Source organism: Triticum aestivum, chromosome 4A, assembly GCF_018294505.1.
Source record: "Triticum aestivum cultivar Chinese Spring chromosome 4A, IWGSC CS RefSeq v2.1, whole genome shotgun sequence".
NCBI classification, from domain to species: Eukaryota; Viridiplantae; Streptophyta; class Magnoliopsida; order Poales; family Poaceae; genus Triticum; species Triticum aestivum.
In genome coordinates this window covers 12,604,023-12,616,134 of record NC_057803.1, presented here as the reverse complement: position 1 = coordinate 12,616,134, position 12,112 = coordinate 12,604,023, and the positions used below count along the sequence as shown (strand labels likewise).

Here is a 12,112-nt window from a genome sequence, read left to right as displayed (position 1 = left end):
GCTGAGTTGGACCTAGGTCCCCCCTGTCATCCATCCATTGTCTTCTTCCTCCCCATCTCTTCAACCGGTCAAGTAGAGGACGGGAGCTCCGGTGGAGAGGTGCTCGCCGGCGGCAGCCTGGACGGTGCAGGCCACCGCGCTCCCATAACTGAAAAAAGCAGGCCACTCTGGTGATGGAGTGGTGCTCGTCCGCGTCATCCCCTTGGCCAGAAGAGAAATAGCACGGCAGACGCGTGGCAGCGGCGCTCCGGTCACTGAACGGCGGCGGCGGTCGGTGTTGGTGGCGTGGAGCTCCGCGGCGGCGGTGGCGCTCAGGAGTGGGAGCGAGGAGGCAGGGAGAGCGCGGCAGGGAGAGCGCTATGCGAGCGCGGAACAAGCTCGCACGTCCTGCTGCCGGCGCTGCTCCCGCTTGCTGTGTCTCTGCCTCGTCCCTTCATTCCGTGCCGGCGGCGGCGGTCGGTGTTGGCGGTGTGGAGCTCCGCGGCAGCAACGGCGCTCGGGAGTGGAAGCGAGGAGGCGGGGCCGTACGCTGAGCTCGGGCGAGATCCCGCCCCAGCCATGTCCGCGTCCACCGGAGGACGAGCAGCCACGCTTCCACGACACGGCCCGCGGACGCGAGCTGGTTTCCCAGAGGAGCTCGCCGGCGGCAGCCAGGAGTGGTGCTGGCCAGGCATTACGCTGCACATGTCCTCTGTGGTGGTTGCGCCGGTGATGTCCGTGTCCAGTGCTCGTCCACAACCTGTTCGGTCAAATGCCCACAGAGAAAAAGAGAGAGAAATAAAAAAGAAAAGATGAAAAAAAACACTTCAAGTCATTGACAGGTAGGACCTAGGTCCAACTCAGAAAAATTTCCACATGGGCAATCCATGTCAGCCTTACAGGTGGGCCCAACCAGTCAGTTTGACTGTTTTCGCGAGGTTATCCGACTATCAGTGCTCCACGATATGCATTAGGCACATTTTCGATGGTTTTTTGTGATATGCCTTCAATGTGGTACCAAGTGGTTACCCTATCCCCAAGTGTGGTGGTTTTGGATAAATAACTCCCAAGATGTCGTGGACATGAACAACATGTCCCTTGAACCAGTGGTCCCAGGAAAGATGCCTATAACATGTCTGGACCTTCCAACCATCACTGATATTATTGATTTGCTCTTGTTAATTATGTGTTCTTATGAAGTCATCATGTGGAGTGAGGAGAATGTCCACATCGTGCATCCTATCTATGCTATCAAGATCCTTTGTCACCTTGAACCTCTTGGTGACACCCTCCGGTCTATAAAGATGATGGTCCATCTCGACAAACTTGATGACATCATTGCAAAAGGTGACATCGTGGACCCGTGTCGGATCGCCCATCCGGTCCAAGTTGAATTCGGGCTTAGGCAGTGGGATGAAATAGATGAAGAGGTCGGCTTCCTCCTCGAGAATGTTGCAAACGATGATGCCACGCCAGAGGTCGACCCATGCCACCATGCCTCCGCCAAGCGTGATCACCTTGTGAGGTGCAATGAACAGGTCATCTACCCTGATGCGGCTGAGCGGCGCCTGCACTTGCAGTTTCCTGGTGGTCCACGTAGCAGTCTTGGATGAAAAGACGGTGAGGTCATAGTTTGCAAGGGTAGGCATTGTATGCATGAGGTCAGCTAGGAGAAATCCCCCCTCGTCGTCGCATGACACGATACCGACGTTCCATGTGTTCCTGATACCTGGGGGGAGTGGCTGGGATCGGTGTGAGCGATGGCCCGCCGCCGCGGCCAGCCTTGTAGACGAAGTACTCGGCATGATCACGTCCTTGCACGTCGCTCCGGGGGCTGAGCCAGAGCCTAGGAGGACGAGGTCCTTGTCCGAGGATATAACCCAGGGCTCAACGGCGTAGTCCTCGATATTGAACCCGGTGCCGTGCACGCAGAAGTAGGAGACGGTCGGCGGGTCTGCGAGGCAGAAGGTGACCTTCACGGTGCGGCCGGTGATCGACTGCGCTTCGACGATGGCGCCGTTCTCACGGTCGGCGAAGTAGGCCTTGCTGTCGAGGAGAACCGAGCTGGGGTAGCCGGCTGCCTCGTCGACGGCGTGGGGCTGGAAGGAGTAGGCGGGGAAGGATCGCTTCGTCTTCGTGCCCATGATGGTCGGCGCTCGTCGGGAGATTCGAAAGCGATTTGTATATGTTGCCGGGATGGTGGCTCGCGTTTGTGTCGGTTTTGAATTAGGCCTCGTTGGTGTTGTTGGTGGGCCTTGTTATCCAAAACATCAGAAAGAAGCAGCCCGACGACCTCCTGCGCCCGGCCCAGCGGCTCCCCTGACCCAACTCCGGTCATCTTCGCCGGGTGGATCGAACACCGCGCGCCTCCGCCGTCTCCCCCTCCCCCCGCGCTCCTTCTTCCGGCGGCCCCTACTCCCTCTTCCGCCGCTCCTTGCGCGCGGCGCCGCCTTCACCAGCACGCCCGCCCTGGCCGTCGCCGCCGCGGCCCGTCTCAGGAGAATACGGGGGGAGGAGGAAGGCCGCGCGCTAATGGGTCCGCCCACCAACCTCGTTGGGTGAGCGATGCGGCGGCCCCAACCGCTCGCGAGGTATACGGGGAAATCACATGTGGAAGGCGTGGCAGTTGCGCCGAGCAATCCATCTACGGCGTCGTCGACCAAGGTGCGTCAGAGACAGAGCTTCTTTTCTCCAGAATGGCACTGCTGTTCCTGCTTGACACTAATTTTATTTCATTTTCAACCACTTCCAGCTCGAATCTAAGGAGAGAGCCCAAGATTGAACACCGAGGCTATGCCAATAATGCTCCGGAGTTGAACTCCAACAAAGGGAGCTTGTTTGATGGTGAACGCTGCTACACCCTGGGGAAGAAAGAAGGCACCTCTCTCTGCAATTCGGCCGTTGCCGGATCTTCGGAGGAAGCCGGATTTAGTGCGGAGCACGAAACTGGGGAAAAGTGCGAGGCTGATGTCCATTTGGTAGCAAAACTGGGCCCTGGTATTGGGAAATTGATTGTGTCCAAGTGCTCTTTCATTTTTGACACTGGAAGGGACACCTTTGAAGGGAATTGCAGCTTGCGGGATGTTCTTAAGCTTGGTCTCTGGCTCTCACCGGAGACCCTCCGCAGGTTCTGGCGTGCTTCGCGGCTGAGGCCTGAGGATTTTCTTGACATTTTGATCGGTTTCGGACCAGGTGCAGCAGAAGTTAGGAACGCAAGATTTCTGTGGAATATGTATAGGTGGGCTTCGTGGCAGAGCAAGGACTTCCGACATCTTCCAAGGTCGAATGACATCATGGTGTCAATACTTGCAGATGCTCATATGCTCAACCAAGCTGAATCGTTGCTTCTCTTGCTGGATGACAACAGGGCTCTGACCGATGCGAGTAGACTGTTCAGTCAGATTACCCAGATGTATTCCGAAGCTGGCCACCTCGACAAATCAGTGGCACTTTTTGATCGTGCAAGGTCCAAGTGTTTGGTTCCTTCAGCCTCATGCTATCAAGTACTTCTAAATCGTCTGGTCGGAAAGAGAAAAGAGGCGTTAGTATTAAGAGTATATGTGGACATGCTTGAAGTTGGATTAGGCTCTTGCACAGAAGGAGATGTTCTTGATTTTGTTGTCAATGATTTAGTCAAGGGAGACAAATTCTTACAGGCTATTCGTATAATTCGGCAGCTAAAGAGCTTGAACATTGAAATAAGCAAGGGATCATTGTCAACTGTCGCAAAAGAATTTTGCAAGAAGAAGGATATTGGTGATATGATGAATTTCTTGGAAGAGTGGAGGTATTTACCTGAGCTGCGTCTTTGCAATCGAATGCTTGCGTCTTTGTGCACAAATCTTGGTACTGACGAGGCATGGTTTGTCTTGCAAAGATTAGAGTCCTTAGGATTTGCCGCAGATGCTACAACCTTTGGCATTTTCATATGCCATAGCTGTAGAGAAATGAAACTCAAAGCTGCATTCCTCTATTTATCTGAGTGCTTTTCTAGACATATTGAACCTAAAGTTTGTGCTTATAATGCTATTATAGGTGGTGTTTTCACAGAGGGATTGTACAGACATGCGAAATATATCCTTGAAGACATGATTGAAAGAAAAATAATGCCAGAACTTTTAACATACAGGATACTTCTGGCAGGATATTGCAAGTATAGGCAGTTTGATGATATAGAGCATATCTTGAGAACAATGGAGACTAATGGTGTAAATGATCTTCCATCTGGAAATTGTGTGCTCTCTAAGGCCTTATCCTTCCTGGGGCTAGACCACTTAGGAGTGAAGGTCAAGAGAGATAACGCCACTGGCTTCCCGAAAGCTGAGTTTTTTGATTCAGTAGGCAATGGCCTGTATTTGGACACTGACTCCAAAAGGCTTGAGATTTCGTTGGTACAGATTCTTGATAATGCTCTTTACCTAGATATTAACTCGAAGATAGTCAGTGCGTGTCAGCAAGGCAATGTTGCAAGTGCTCTTCTGCTGAAAAATGAAGCTTTTCAATGGGGACATTACATTTCACCAGCTAGCTCTTCAGAACTAATCAAGTCCTTGTGCGCAAGCCCTGCGCATGTTATGGATGTTATTGACCTTATGAAGGAAATGCCATATACATTTGATAAATTGGATGCTCAAACTCTAAATTTAGTCGTCCAAACACTGAGTAAGAATGAGATGTCAGCTTGTGCAAGATTAGTTTTGGACAGGTTATTCAGAAGAGGCTTGCCAGTCAATCAAGATACATATACTTATTTGCTTTTAGGCTTCTGTACAGAAAGGAACATCGCAGGGTTTTGGGAGTGTTGGAATGTTGCAACAAAGTTTAGTTGGTCTCCTGATAAGAAGGATGTGATACCCCTCATCAGTCACTTGTGCAAATGGGGAGTAATGGAGGAAGCCTTGCAGCTTATAAGTGCGCTGCTGGACTGCTATCCATATTTGTTTTTTAGTGCATATTGTGCACTTCTCAAAGAGTTATGCAGGACAGGTTACACTAATGTTGGATGTGCGATGCTGGAGGCTCTCCTAGAAAAGGGTGTGGATGTGAGCCGTTCCCTGATTCTTAATGTGGCAGAGGGCTTCCTAAAGGAGCAGAGGACTGTCGAATCGATTGGATTGTATGACATCTGCCTTAACAAAATAAAAGTATCGGATGTGTTCACCCACCAATTTGCGTTCTCTTCACTAGCATGGTTTGATGCAGAACGATGCAAGGACTTGGTACAGTCTATGATGAAAACAGAATGTTCTGATGTCCCAGCTTGCAGCTGCATTGTGAACGAATTACTGCAGACAGGAAAAGTAAGCCAGGCAATATCAGTTGTTCAAGCATCCACTTTAGGGAAGAAATTAAGTGACAAATTGCTAAATTCCATCCTTCAATCATATTGTTGTCTAAACAATTGGAGAAAAGTAGACGCAGTTCTGTGTATCATGCTAAAGATACATGCTAGCATTTCTATTTCTAGCTACCGCCTACTTGTCCGCAGAATGTGTGAGCAGAGTCAGTTTTCTAGTGCGTTATGCCTTAAGGAGCTGATGCAAGACAGTGAGAAGTCAACAGATCTGATTTTATACAACATTCTGTTATTCTGTCTTTTCAAGAGAAGAAACATTTTGCAGGTTCATGAGTTGTTGAAGGATATGAAAGGTAACGGTATTTCTCCAGACAAAACAACATATGATTTCCTTGTTTATGGCTTTCACAAGTCTGGAGATACCGATCGTTCAGTTACTATGCTTGATGCTTGCATTGCTCAGGGATTAACACCAACCAACCGCAGTCTCAGAATAGTATTGAGTCACCACTGCATGTTAGGGAACCTCGAGAAAGCACTGGAATTATTTCATCTGATTGAGGGCAGTGGATGGAAGCATGGTTTAGTCATTGAGTTGACTCTCATTTCAGCTCTCCTTTCATTTGGAAGAAATTCTGAAGCAAAATCATGTCTGAACAACCTGAGCAGAAGTGCACTAACTACATCTTACATTAGTTTTGATGTGCTAATCAAGGAATTCTGCAGACAGGGTGACGTGGAAATGTCTGTTAATCTGATAAATACAATGTTGAAGCATGGTAGACTTCCAAGTGAAGCTAGCTACAGCTCTGTCATTCACAGGCTGTGTATACTGAAAGAATTTGACCGGGCGCTTGATTTTCTTGCTGAGATGCAGTTGGAAAACCTAAAACCAAGTGAGAGATCCTGTGATGTGCTCATGCGTGGCCTTTGTTCAATGGGAAGAACCAGTGACGCTAAGAAGATTTTGGATTTGCTAAGGACCTTTGGGTCTGCAGCATCCTTTGGCATGTATAGAACTGTTTTTGATAACTACCGTAGGTGTAACAACACACCGGAAGCCGCAGGACTTCTGCATGACATGCAGCAAGCAGGACACGTACCCAACTTTGAGATGCAGTGGTCTGTGATAAGCAATTTAAGCAGTACTGATAGGAAGACTGAAGGATATGAACAACCTATTTTGTCGAAAATTATTTCATCCAGTCAATTCCCCATGAAGGATAATAGGAGGAAATGATTTTTTTTCCCATGCAAAGATATAGCCAATGCTGATGGCAAGGGGATTATGGATGGCTGCCCTCCTACGAATAACCACCGCAAGGCGGCTGCGTCACTGCTACTGTGGCCGCACATCGGCTACCAGCTCGCACGCTAAAGCTCTGTAGAAGTGGAACAGTGGGCAATACATGGACATTGAGCCCGTGGCAAATCTCTTTCTGTTCATCATTTGTTGACCACAAATTGCAGTCCTGGATGCATCCCAGCGAATTGGCAACACAAAAAGGTAAATACCTTGTTATGTTTCTGTACAACATATTCTGGTCATATTGACTCGCGGAGTAGGTTTTAATAGAAATTGTGTTCTTTTACCTTGCAGTGTAGGGTCTTGCGAGCTCCGCAGCTAGAGAAACAAGAAGAGCATCAAGATGACCTTACTTCCGAAGCTGCTCCTCAAAAATATTGTCGTGATTTGATATCTCTCATGTTCTTCTCACGCGATTATTCCTTATATGAGGGTTTGGTGGATAGCCCAACGCCACAACAGTAATATCTCATAGCCTTTTCTTGTGTTCCTAGATGTCTTATTTCAACTTCTGCTATTGTTTTCGTCTGATCACATTGTGGTTCCACGCCAGCACCTTGAAGGAACCATCAGGATTCAGGGCCATTGTTGTAAGCGCCGAATCCTGATTGTGCTCCTACCCTGCCACACTAGGTCATGTGGTGCCCGCTTGCTCGCATACCCTGCTCCCGGTGACCAAAACGGGCTTCATCGTCGACGCTGCAACACTGGAGCTGTGTTGACGGTGTCCTCCGGCCGTCCATCGTCGTCCACTGCCCGTTTCCCCACATGTCCTGTCCCGGTCCTTCGACGATGTTTGTCTTTGTTTGATCTTTCTCTTCATGTTAACTTGTGACTTAACCACACGGTCAACCGAGCGTGTGCAATGTCCTATTTCGAGTCTCATCCAATGTGTTGTTGCTTTTTTCACCATGAAGCGATGTATCATAATATTCGAGGGGTCATCTTAGCAATTGAACGGGTTTGTTGGTTTGCTCGTGCTTTAGCGGGTGTTTGGTTTAGAGACTTTTTAGTCCCAGAGACTAGAAAAAGTCTTTAAAAAGTCCCTAAGAACCAAACAGGAGGGACTTTTTCTACAGAGACTAGAAAAAGACTCTACTAGAGAGTCTTTTTTGATTAGTCCCTGGGACTAGAAAAAGTCCTAGGACTTGTAAACCAAACACCCCCTAGCACTTTTTATGCATGATTCGAGGGGTCTCTTAGTTGCAGCAAACATCCGCTTTCGTATCAGTTTCGGACCGTATTTGCTCCGTGCTCGTTTTTGGCAAGTATCCGTTTCCGTCCTGCTTTCCGAGAGGTCTATGTCCGTTTCCGCTTCCAAGCAAAACATGAAGAACAAATAGTACAGCACACGTCTGCTTTTTTCTCCTCGTCTCCCCACCAAAGCTCTCTTTACGCGGCCGCGACGACCACCGTCTCTGCAGAGAAGCCATCACCGACGTCCGGGCGGGGCGCCACCGTCGGCTGCATCCACCGCCGCACAACCCCTTCCTTCCCGTCATGCCTCCCGGCGGCCGCTATGTCCCCGCCGACGCGGATGGGATGCCTCGACGCGTAGCAGGTGCAAACGTGGAGGCCGGTGTCCAGACGAGGCTCCGCAGTTGGCCGCAGCCCCCACGGTATGAACTCTATTCCTTTCTCGCTCACTGCTCTATTTTTCTACTCCCTCCGTAAACTAATATAAGAACACTTAGATCACTACTTTAATGATCTAAATATTTTTATATTAGTTTACAGAGGGAGTACGAGCCAGCCACTGTCCCTCAAGCAACACGGCCAAATTCCCGGCACCTCGCTTCCACTTCCATTACTACATCTACACAAAGGAAATGTGCGATTCTCAGCTATATCCAAACTTAACCATGATCCACTGGCTTTCGGCTACTTGCTGTATCTGCTACTCTGCTATGCCGGTTTCTATATTATTCAGTAGATAGATGGTTAGTTGATGAATAAGTTGTTCTTTATCGACGTAACTCATCGAGCTTGTGTTCTTCTGCTTCAGACGGGAGCATCCGGCATCTGCAAAAACGTATATTCCTCCCGGCAAACAGTGGCGGCCTCGAGGCCGACGGTACGTATGTGACTCTTGCTCCATTGTTTCTATTTTATCCATCATACGATGGAATTATTCGTCTCCATAGTTTTAAACTTTCTTGTCTACCAACCTTCCGATCATGTTTCCATTTCAGATATGAGTACCCTTATCATGGTGTGCCCGCGGGGCGTTAGAGCCAAAGAACACCAACACTTCCTCTTCCTCCACGCAGGCAGAGGCGGCGGCTCACGACGTCTCGCCAACGTCAAGGCACTCGTCTCCATCTATTTTGGCTCCTTACTTTTCTGGTTGGCATTTACAGTTTTTCATCAGAACAGACCTTGTGGGTTCTTTCCACACGTATCCTCCTCTGGGTGGGCCGTTCCGGAGCTTGCAGGAAGCCAAGGATGCTATCGCTAGCCATCTCGACGACCTGCGCTCTCCAATAATGTGAATGTTCTCAACTTTATCATGGATTTTCGCATGTCAGAAATTACAATGTTTTTAACATATAGAATGCTCTGACCTGAACTAGGCGCAAGGATGGGCTTTCGGAGGCGGAGATAGCGGTTCGATATTGCCTTTACTGGCCTGATGGCACAAGGAAGATGTCTTCCAAAGACAATCCGAAACCTGGGAATATCAGCCGATTGGTTCAAGCTTTACTGGACAAGTACAATGAAGATCACCATCTTTTAGGGGTTTGCTCTCTCTCCCTCCTCCTTGCCCTCAGTCTCTGTCCTATTACCAGGTCTGTGTTAATTGTCTTATATTCATGTACTAGGTGCTGATACAATCCATGCCTCCTTTTCAGGATCTTGCATATGAACTTGATGGTGTTGTGTGCTTCCAAGAATTTTATATGGGGGAGATTGGCTGCCTCAGTATGTACTATCATCTCAATTTTACTACAAAGCCTAAGGAGCTGATGATTTTCACGGTGGCATCAACAATCTATTCTTTGCTGAAGTCACACAAATAAAGGGCGAAAGTGCTGAATATGTGCTCAATTGTTTCTGTATGGTGAAACGCAATGACAATGGTATTTCTTCTGCCTTACGTTAAGTTTTGTTCATACGGTTCGTGCTCACATTTATATGGTAGATGTCATTTGGTTGCCCCTAGTGTCATGTTTACCTTAGCTTTCCTGTAGTTTTAATATCTAAGCTAGTTCATGCCCAGACATATGTAGTAACTGTCTACACATGTTTTTTTTTCCTAAGGCCGATGCTATGAATGTATGAATTATGGAAATGTTGATTTGAAGCACCCTGTCAATGGTGATAAATATAAAGGTCGCCACTCTCACCCACACAAAGTAGGGTACGGTTTGGTCGATCGAGGGGTACCTGAATACATCCAGAATGAGGAGGATATGCTGGCGGATGAGGAGGCTAGGATAAGATATATATACAAGGTACTGTTTATATCTTTTGGGGTTGGTACTTGCCAGTAATTTTACTGAAGTGTTATTATTCTGTTTCAGTGCCCTGATGATCGTACTATTGTGGCAAAATCGGATGGTGCAAGAATGCCTGCAGTTTTGGCCAAGAGAGAGGATGTTGGTTTGGCCAAAAGAGATGATGGCCAGGGAAAAGGGAAATACATTGTACCTGCAAGGCGTCAGTTGGTTTGAGTATTCCCTTATGCATATGTTTTTTTTTACTAAGAAAGTGCAAGACTATAATTCCTAAACCCTACATATCTATATACCTTATGAAAATGTATTTCATGATAAATCTGATGATATTGCTTTTATAGTATGGTATTCAAAGTTCACAAAAAGTATAATATGCACTATATTTTAGGACGTAAAAGGTACCATCATTCTGTCCTACTAGTATAGTGCTCCCTTCGTCTTAAAAAAGTCTTGTAAATTTGGGCAATGTTACGCGTCGGTCGGCAGATTTTTTTAAAAAAATCCGCCGCCTCGCGAGCCATTGAATTCAACGCGGGGTGCATGTTAGATTCAGCTGCTAGCTTTGCAACAAGGATGATATTGTGTTTGGACATTTGCAACAGATTTCATGTTGCAGAACTTCTGCGACAAAAATATTGTTGTGAAATGTTTTCTACAACAGAGCTAATGTTGCAAAAAAAAGTAAATTGTACTCGCCTTTATACAGGTGTTACGGAAAAAAATATTACGACATCATTAATTTATAGAAATCGCAACAAGGAGGATATTGCAAGAAAAGGACCATCGTCGTTCGCCACGAGCTCCTGTCAAACGGTGATGAGGGAGGAGCGGCACCGCCCGTCCTTGCCATCTTGTTGCCGTTGGCAAGCGCTGGACCTTCGACCAGGTTGCCTCGCTGCCATCCTTCTCTCCAATGAGGTAGGTGCACCGCGTGCAGCTGACGGACGTGGTAGAGGTGGGCGACAAGCACCACGGGAGCGCCTGAGCCCGACCCCTGGTTGCAACGGCGCACCACGGCGGCGACCGCGCCCCACCCCCACTGCAATGCCACACCACGGTGGCCAACGGCAGACCCGTGCTCACGACAAGTTGAGATCACCCCGTTGTGCTGCTGCTGCTGCGGAACCACATGTGGTTGGGGTTGTTTCTTACTCCCTTCGTTTCAAAATATAGTGTGTCCTCGATTTCCGTTCTTCAACTTTGACCACAAATTTAACCAACGAGACCGACTATAGCGAGAGCAAAAGTTATACCAATGAATTCATATTCAAAAGAAGGTTTTAATTATATAATTTTTGCTCCCGTCGCAGTCGGTCTCGTTGGTTAAATTTATGGTCAAAGCTGAACCTCGAGAAGCGCGATCACACTATATTTTGAAACGGAGGGAGTAGGATATTTGCATCATGTGTACTAATTCTCCCTAAAAAACATTCATGCTTGTATACAGATAAGACAAAAACAAATTGATGTCAGCAAAAGATTCCATCAAAATTCAACTTAAAAATATATTTTGTAGCTCAAACCGTAGTTTTGATTGAAAAATCATTTTTACATAAAAAATCATCGCGAGGAGACCTTCGACTAAACCTCATGTTGATATGTTCTCACGACTTTTTTTGGCTAAAAAGTTACCATGTGTGTGCTATGTAAGTTATCACATCTATGATACACAAGTTATAATGTATTTACGCAAAAAATTACCAGGACATAAAAAATGGTTTTCCAACCGTCTCCCCACATGCACATTCACGCATGCACTAGAAAACAAAAATGCTTACATCAGCGAAGATTTCACAGAAATTCAAAAAAATGAAATGTTTTGCAGCTCAAACCGTCACTCAATACAATATCATTTTCACATAAAAAATTCATAGTGACGACACCTTCGAAACTAGATCCCATATTGATATGTTCTAACAACATATTTTTGTCAAATGTTACCGGTATGTTTTTCATCAACTTTTGCCCTCGGTCAAAAGTTATCGTGGTGTCTGTACATAGATTTTAAGGTATGCGGTGTGTATATTACCATGTTAATTACACATAAGTTACCGAGCTATATTTTTCAACAAC

At 47.1% G+C, this 12,112-nt stretch overlaps 1 protein-coding gene across 2 annotated transcripts; it reads left to right on the top strand.

Annotated features, from left to right (window-relative positions):
* The first annotated feature begins 2,232 nt into the window (after positions 1 to 2,232).
* Positions 2,233 to 10,280, top strand: LOC123084794 (pentatricopeptide repeat-containing protein At5g15280, mitochondrial). Of its 2 annotated transcripts, XM_044506307.1 has the most exons (11): positions 2,233 to 2,643; positions 2,732 to 3,766; positions 4,109 to 6,782; positions 6,876 to 7,042; positions 7,135 to 8,200; positions 8,587 to 8,655; positions 8,774 to 9,069; positions 9,155 to 9,320; positions 9,434 to 9,661; positions 9,843 to 10,036; positions 10,106 to 10,280. In XM_044506307.1, exons 1-3 carry the CDS (start codon positions 2,588 to 2,590, stop codon positions 6,513 to 6,515), a joined length of 3,498 nt encoding a protein of 1,165 aa, XP_044362242.1. In that variant the 5' UTR covers positions 2,233 to 2,587; the 3' UTR covers positions 6,516 to 6,782; positions 6,876 to 7,042; positions 7,135 to 8,200; positions 8,587 to 8,655; positions 8,774 to 9,069; positions 9,155 to 9,320; positions 9,434 to 9,661; positions 9,843 to 10,036; positions 10,106 to 10,280. The 2 variants fall into 2 exon arrangements, with proteins under 2 accessions (XP_044362242.1, XP_044362241.1); XM_044506306.1 differs by having other exon boundaries at positions 2,732 to 6,782; positions 10,106 to 10,278.
* Positions 10,281 to 12,112: the final 1,832 nt, after the last annotated feature.

Bases quoted from the DNA above. Each gene is read 5' to 3' on its own strand.
- LOC123084794 (XM_044506306.1), top strand. From the start codon at position 2,588: ATGTGGAAGGCGTGGCAGTTGCGCCGAGCAATCCATCTACGGCGTCGT. The intron at 2,644-2,731 runs GTGCGTCAGAGA...AACCACTTCCAG, and splicing joins CTACGGCGTCGTCGACCAAG to CTCGAATCTAAGGAGAGAGC.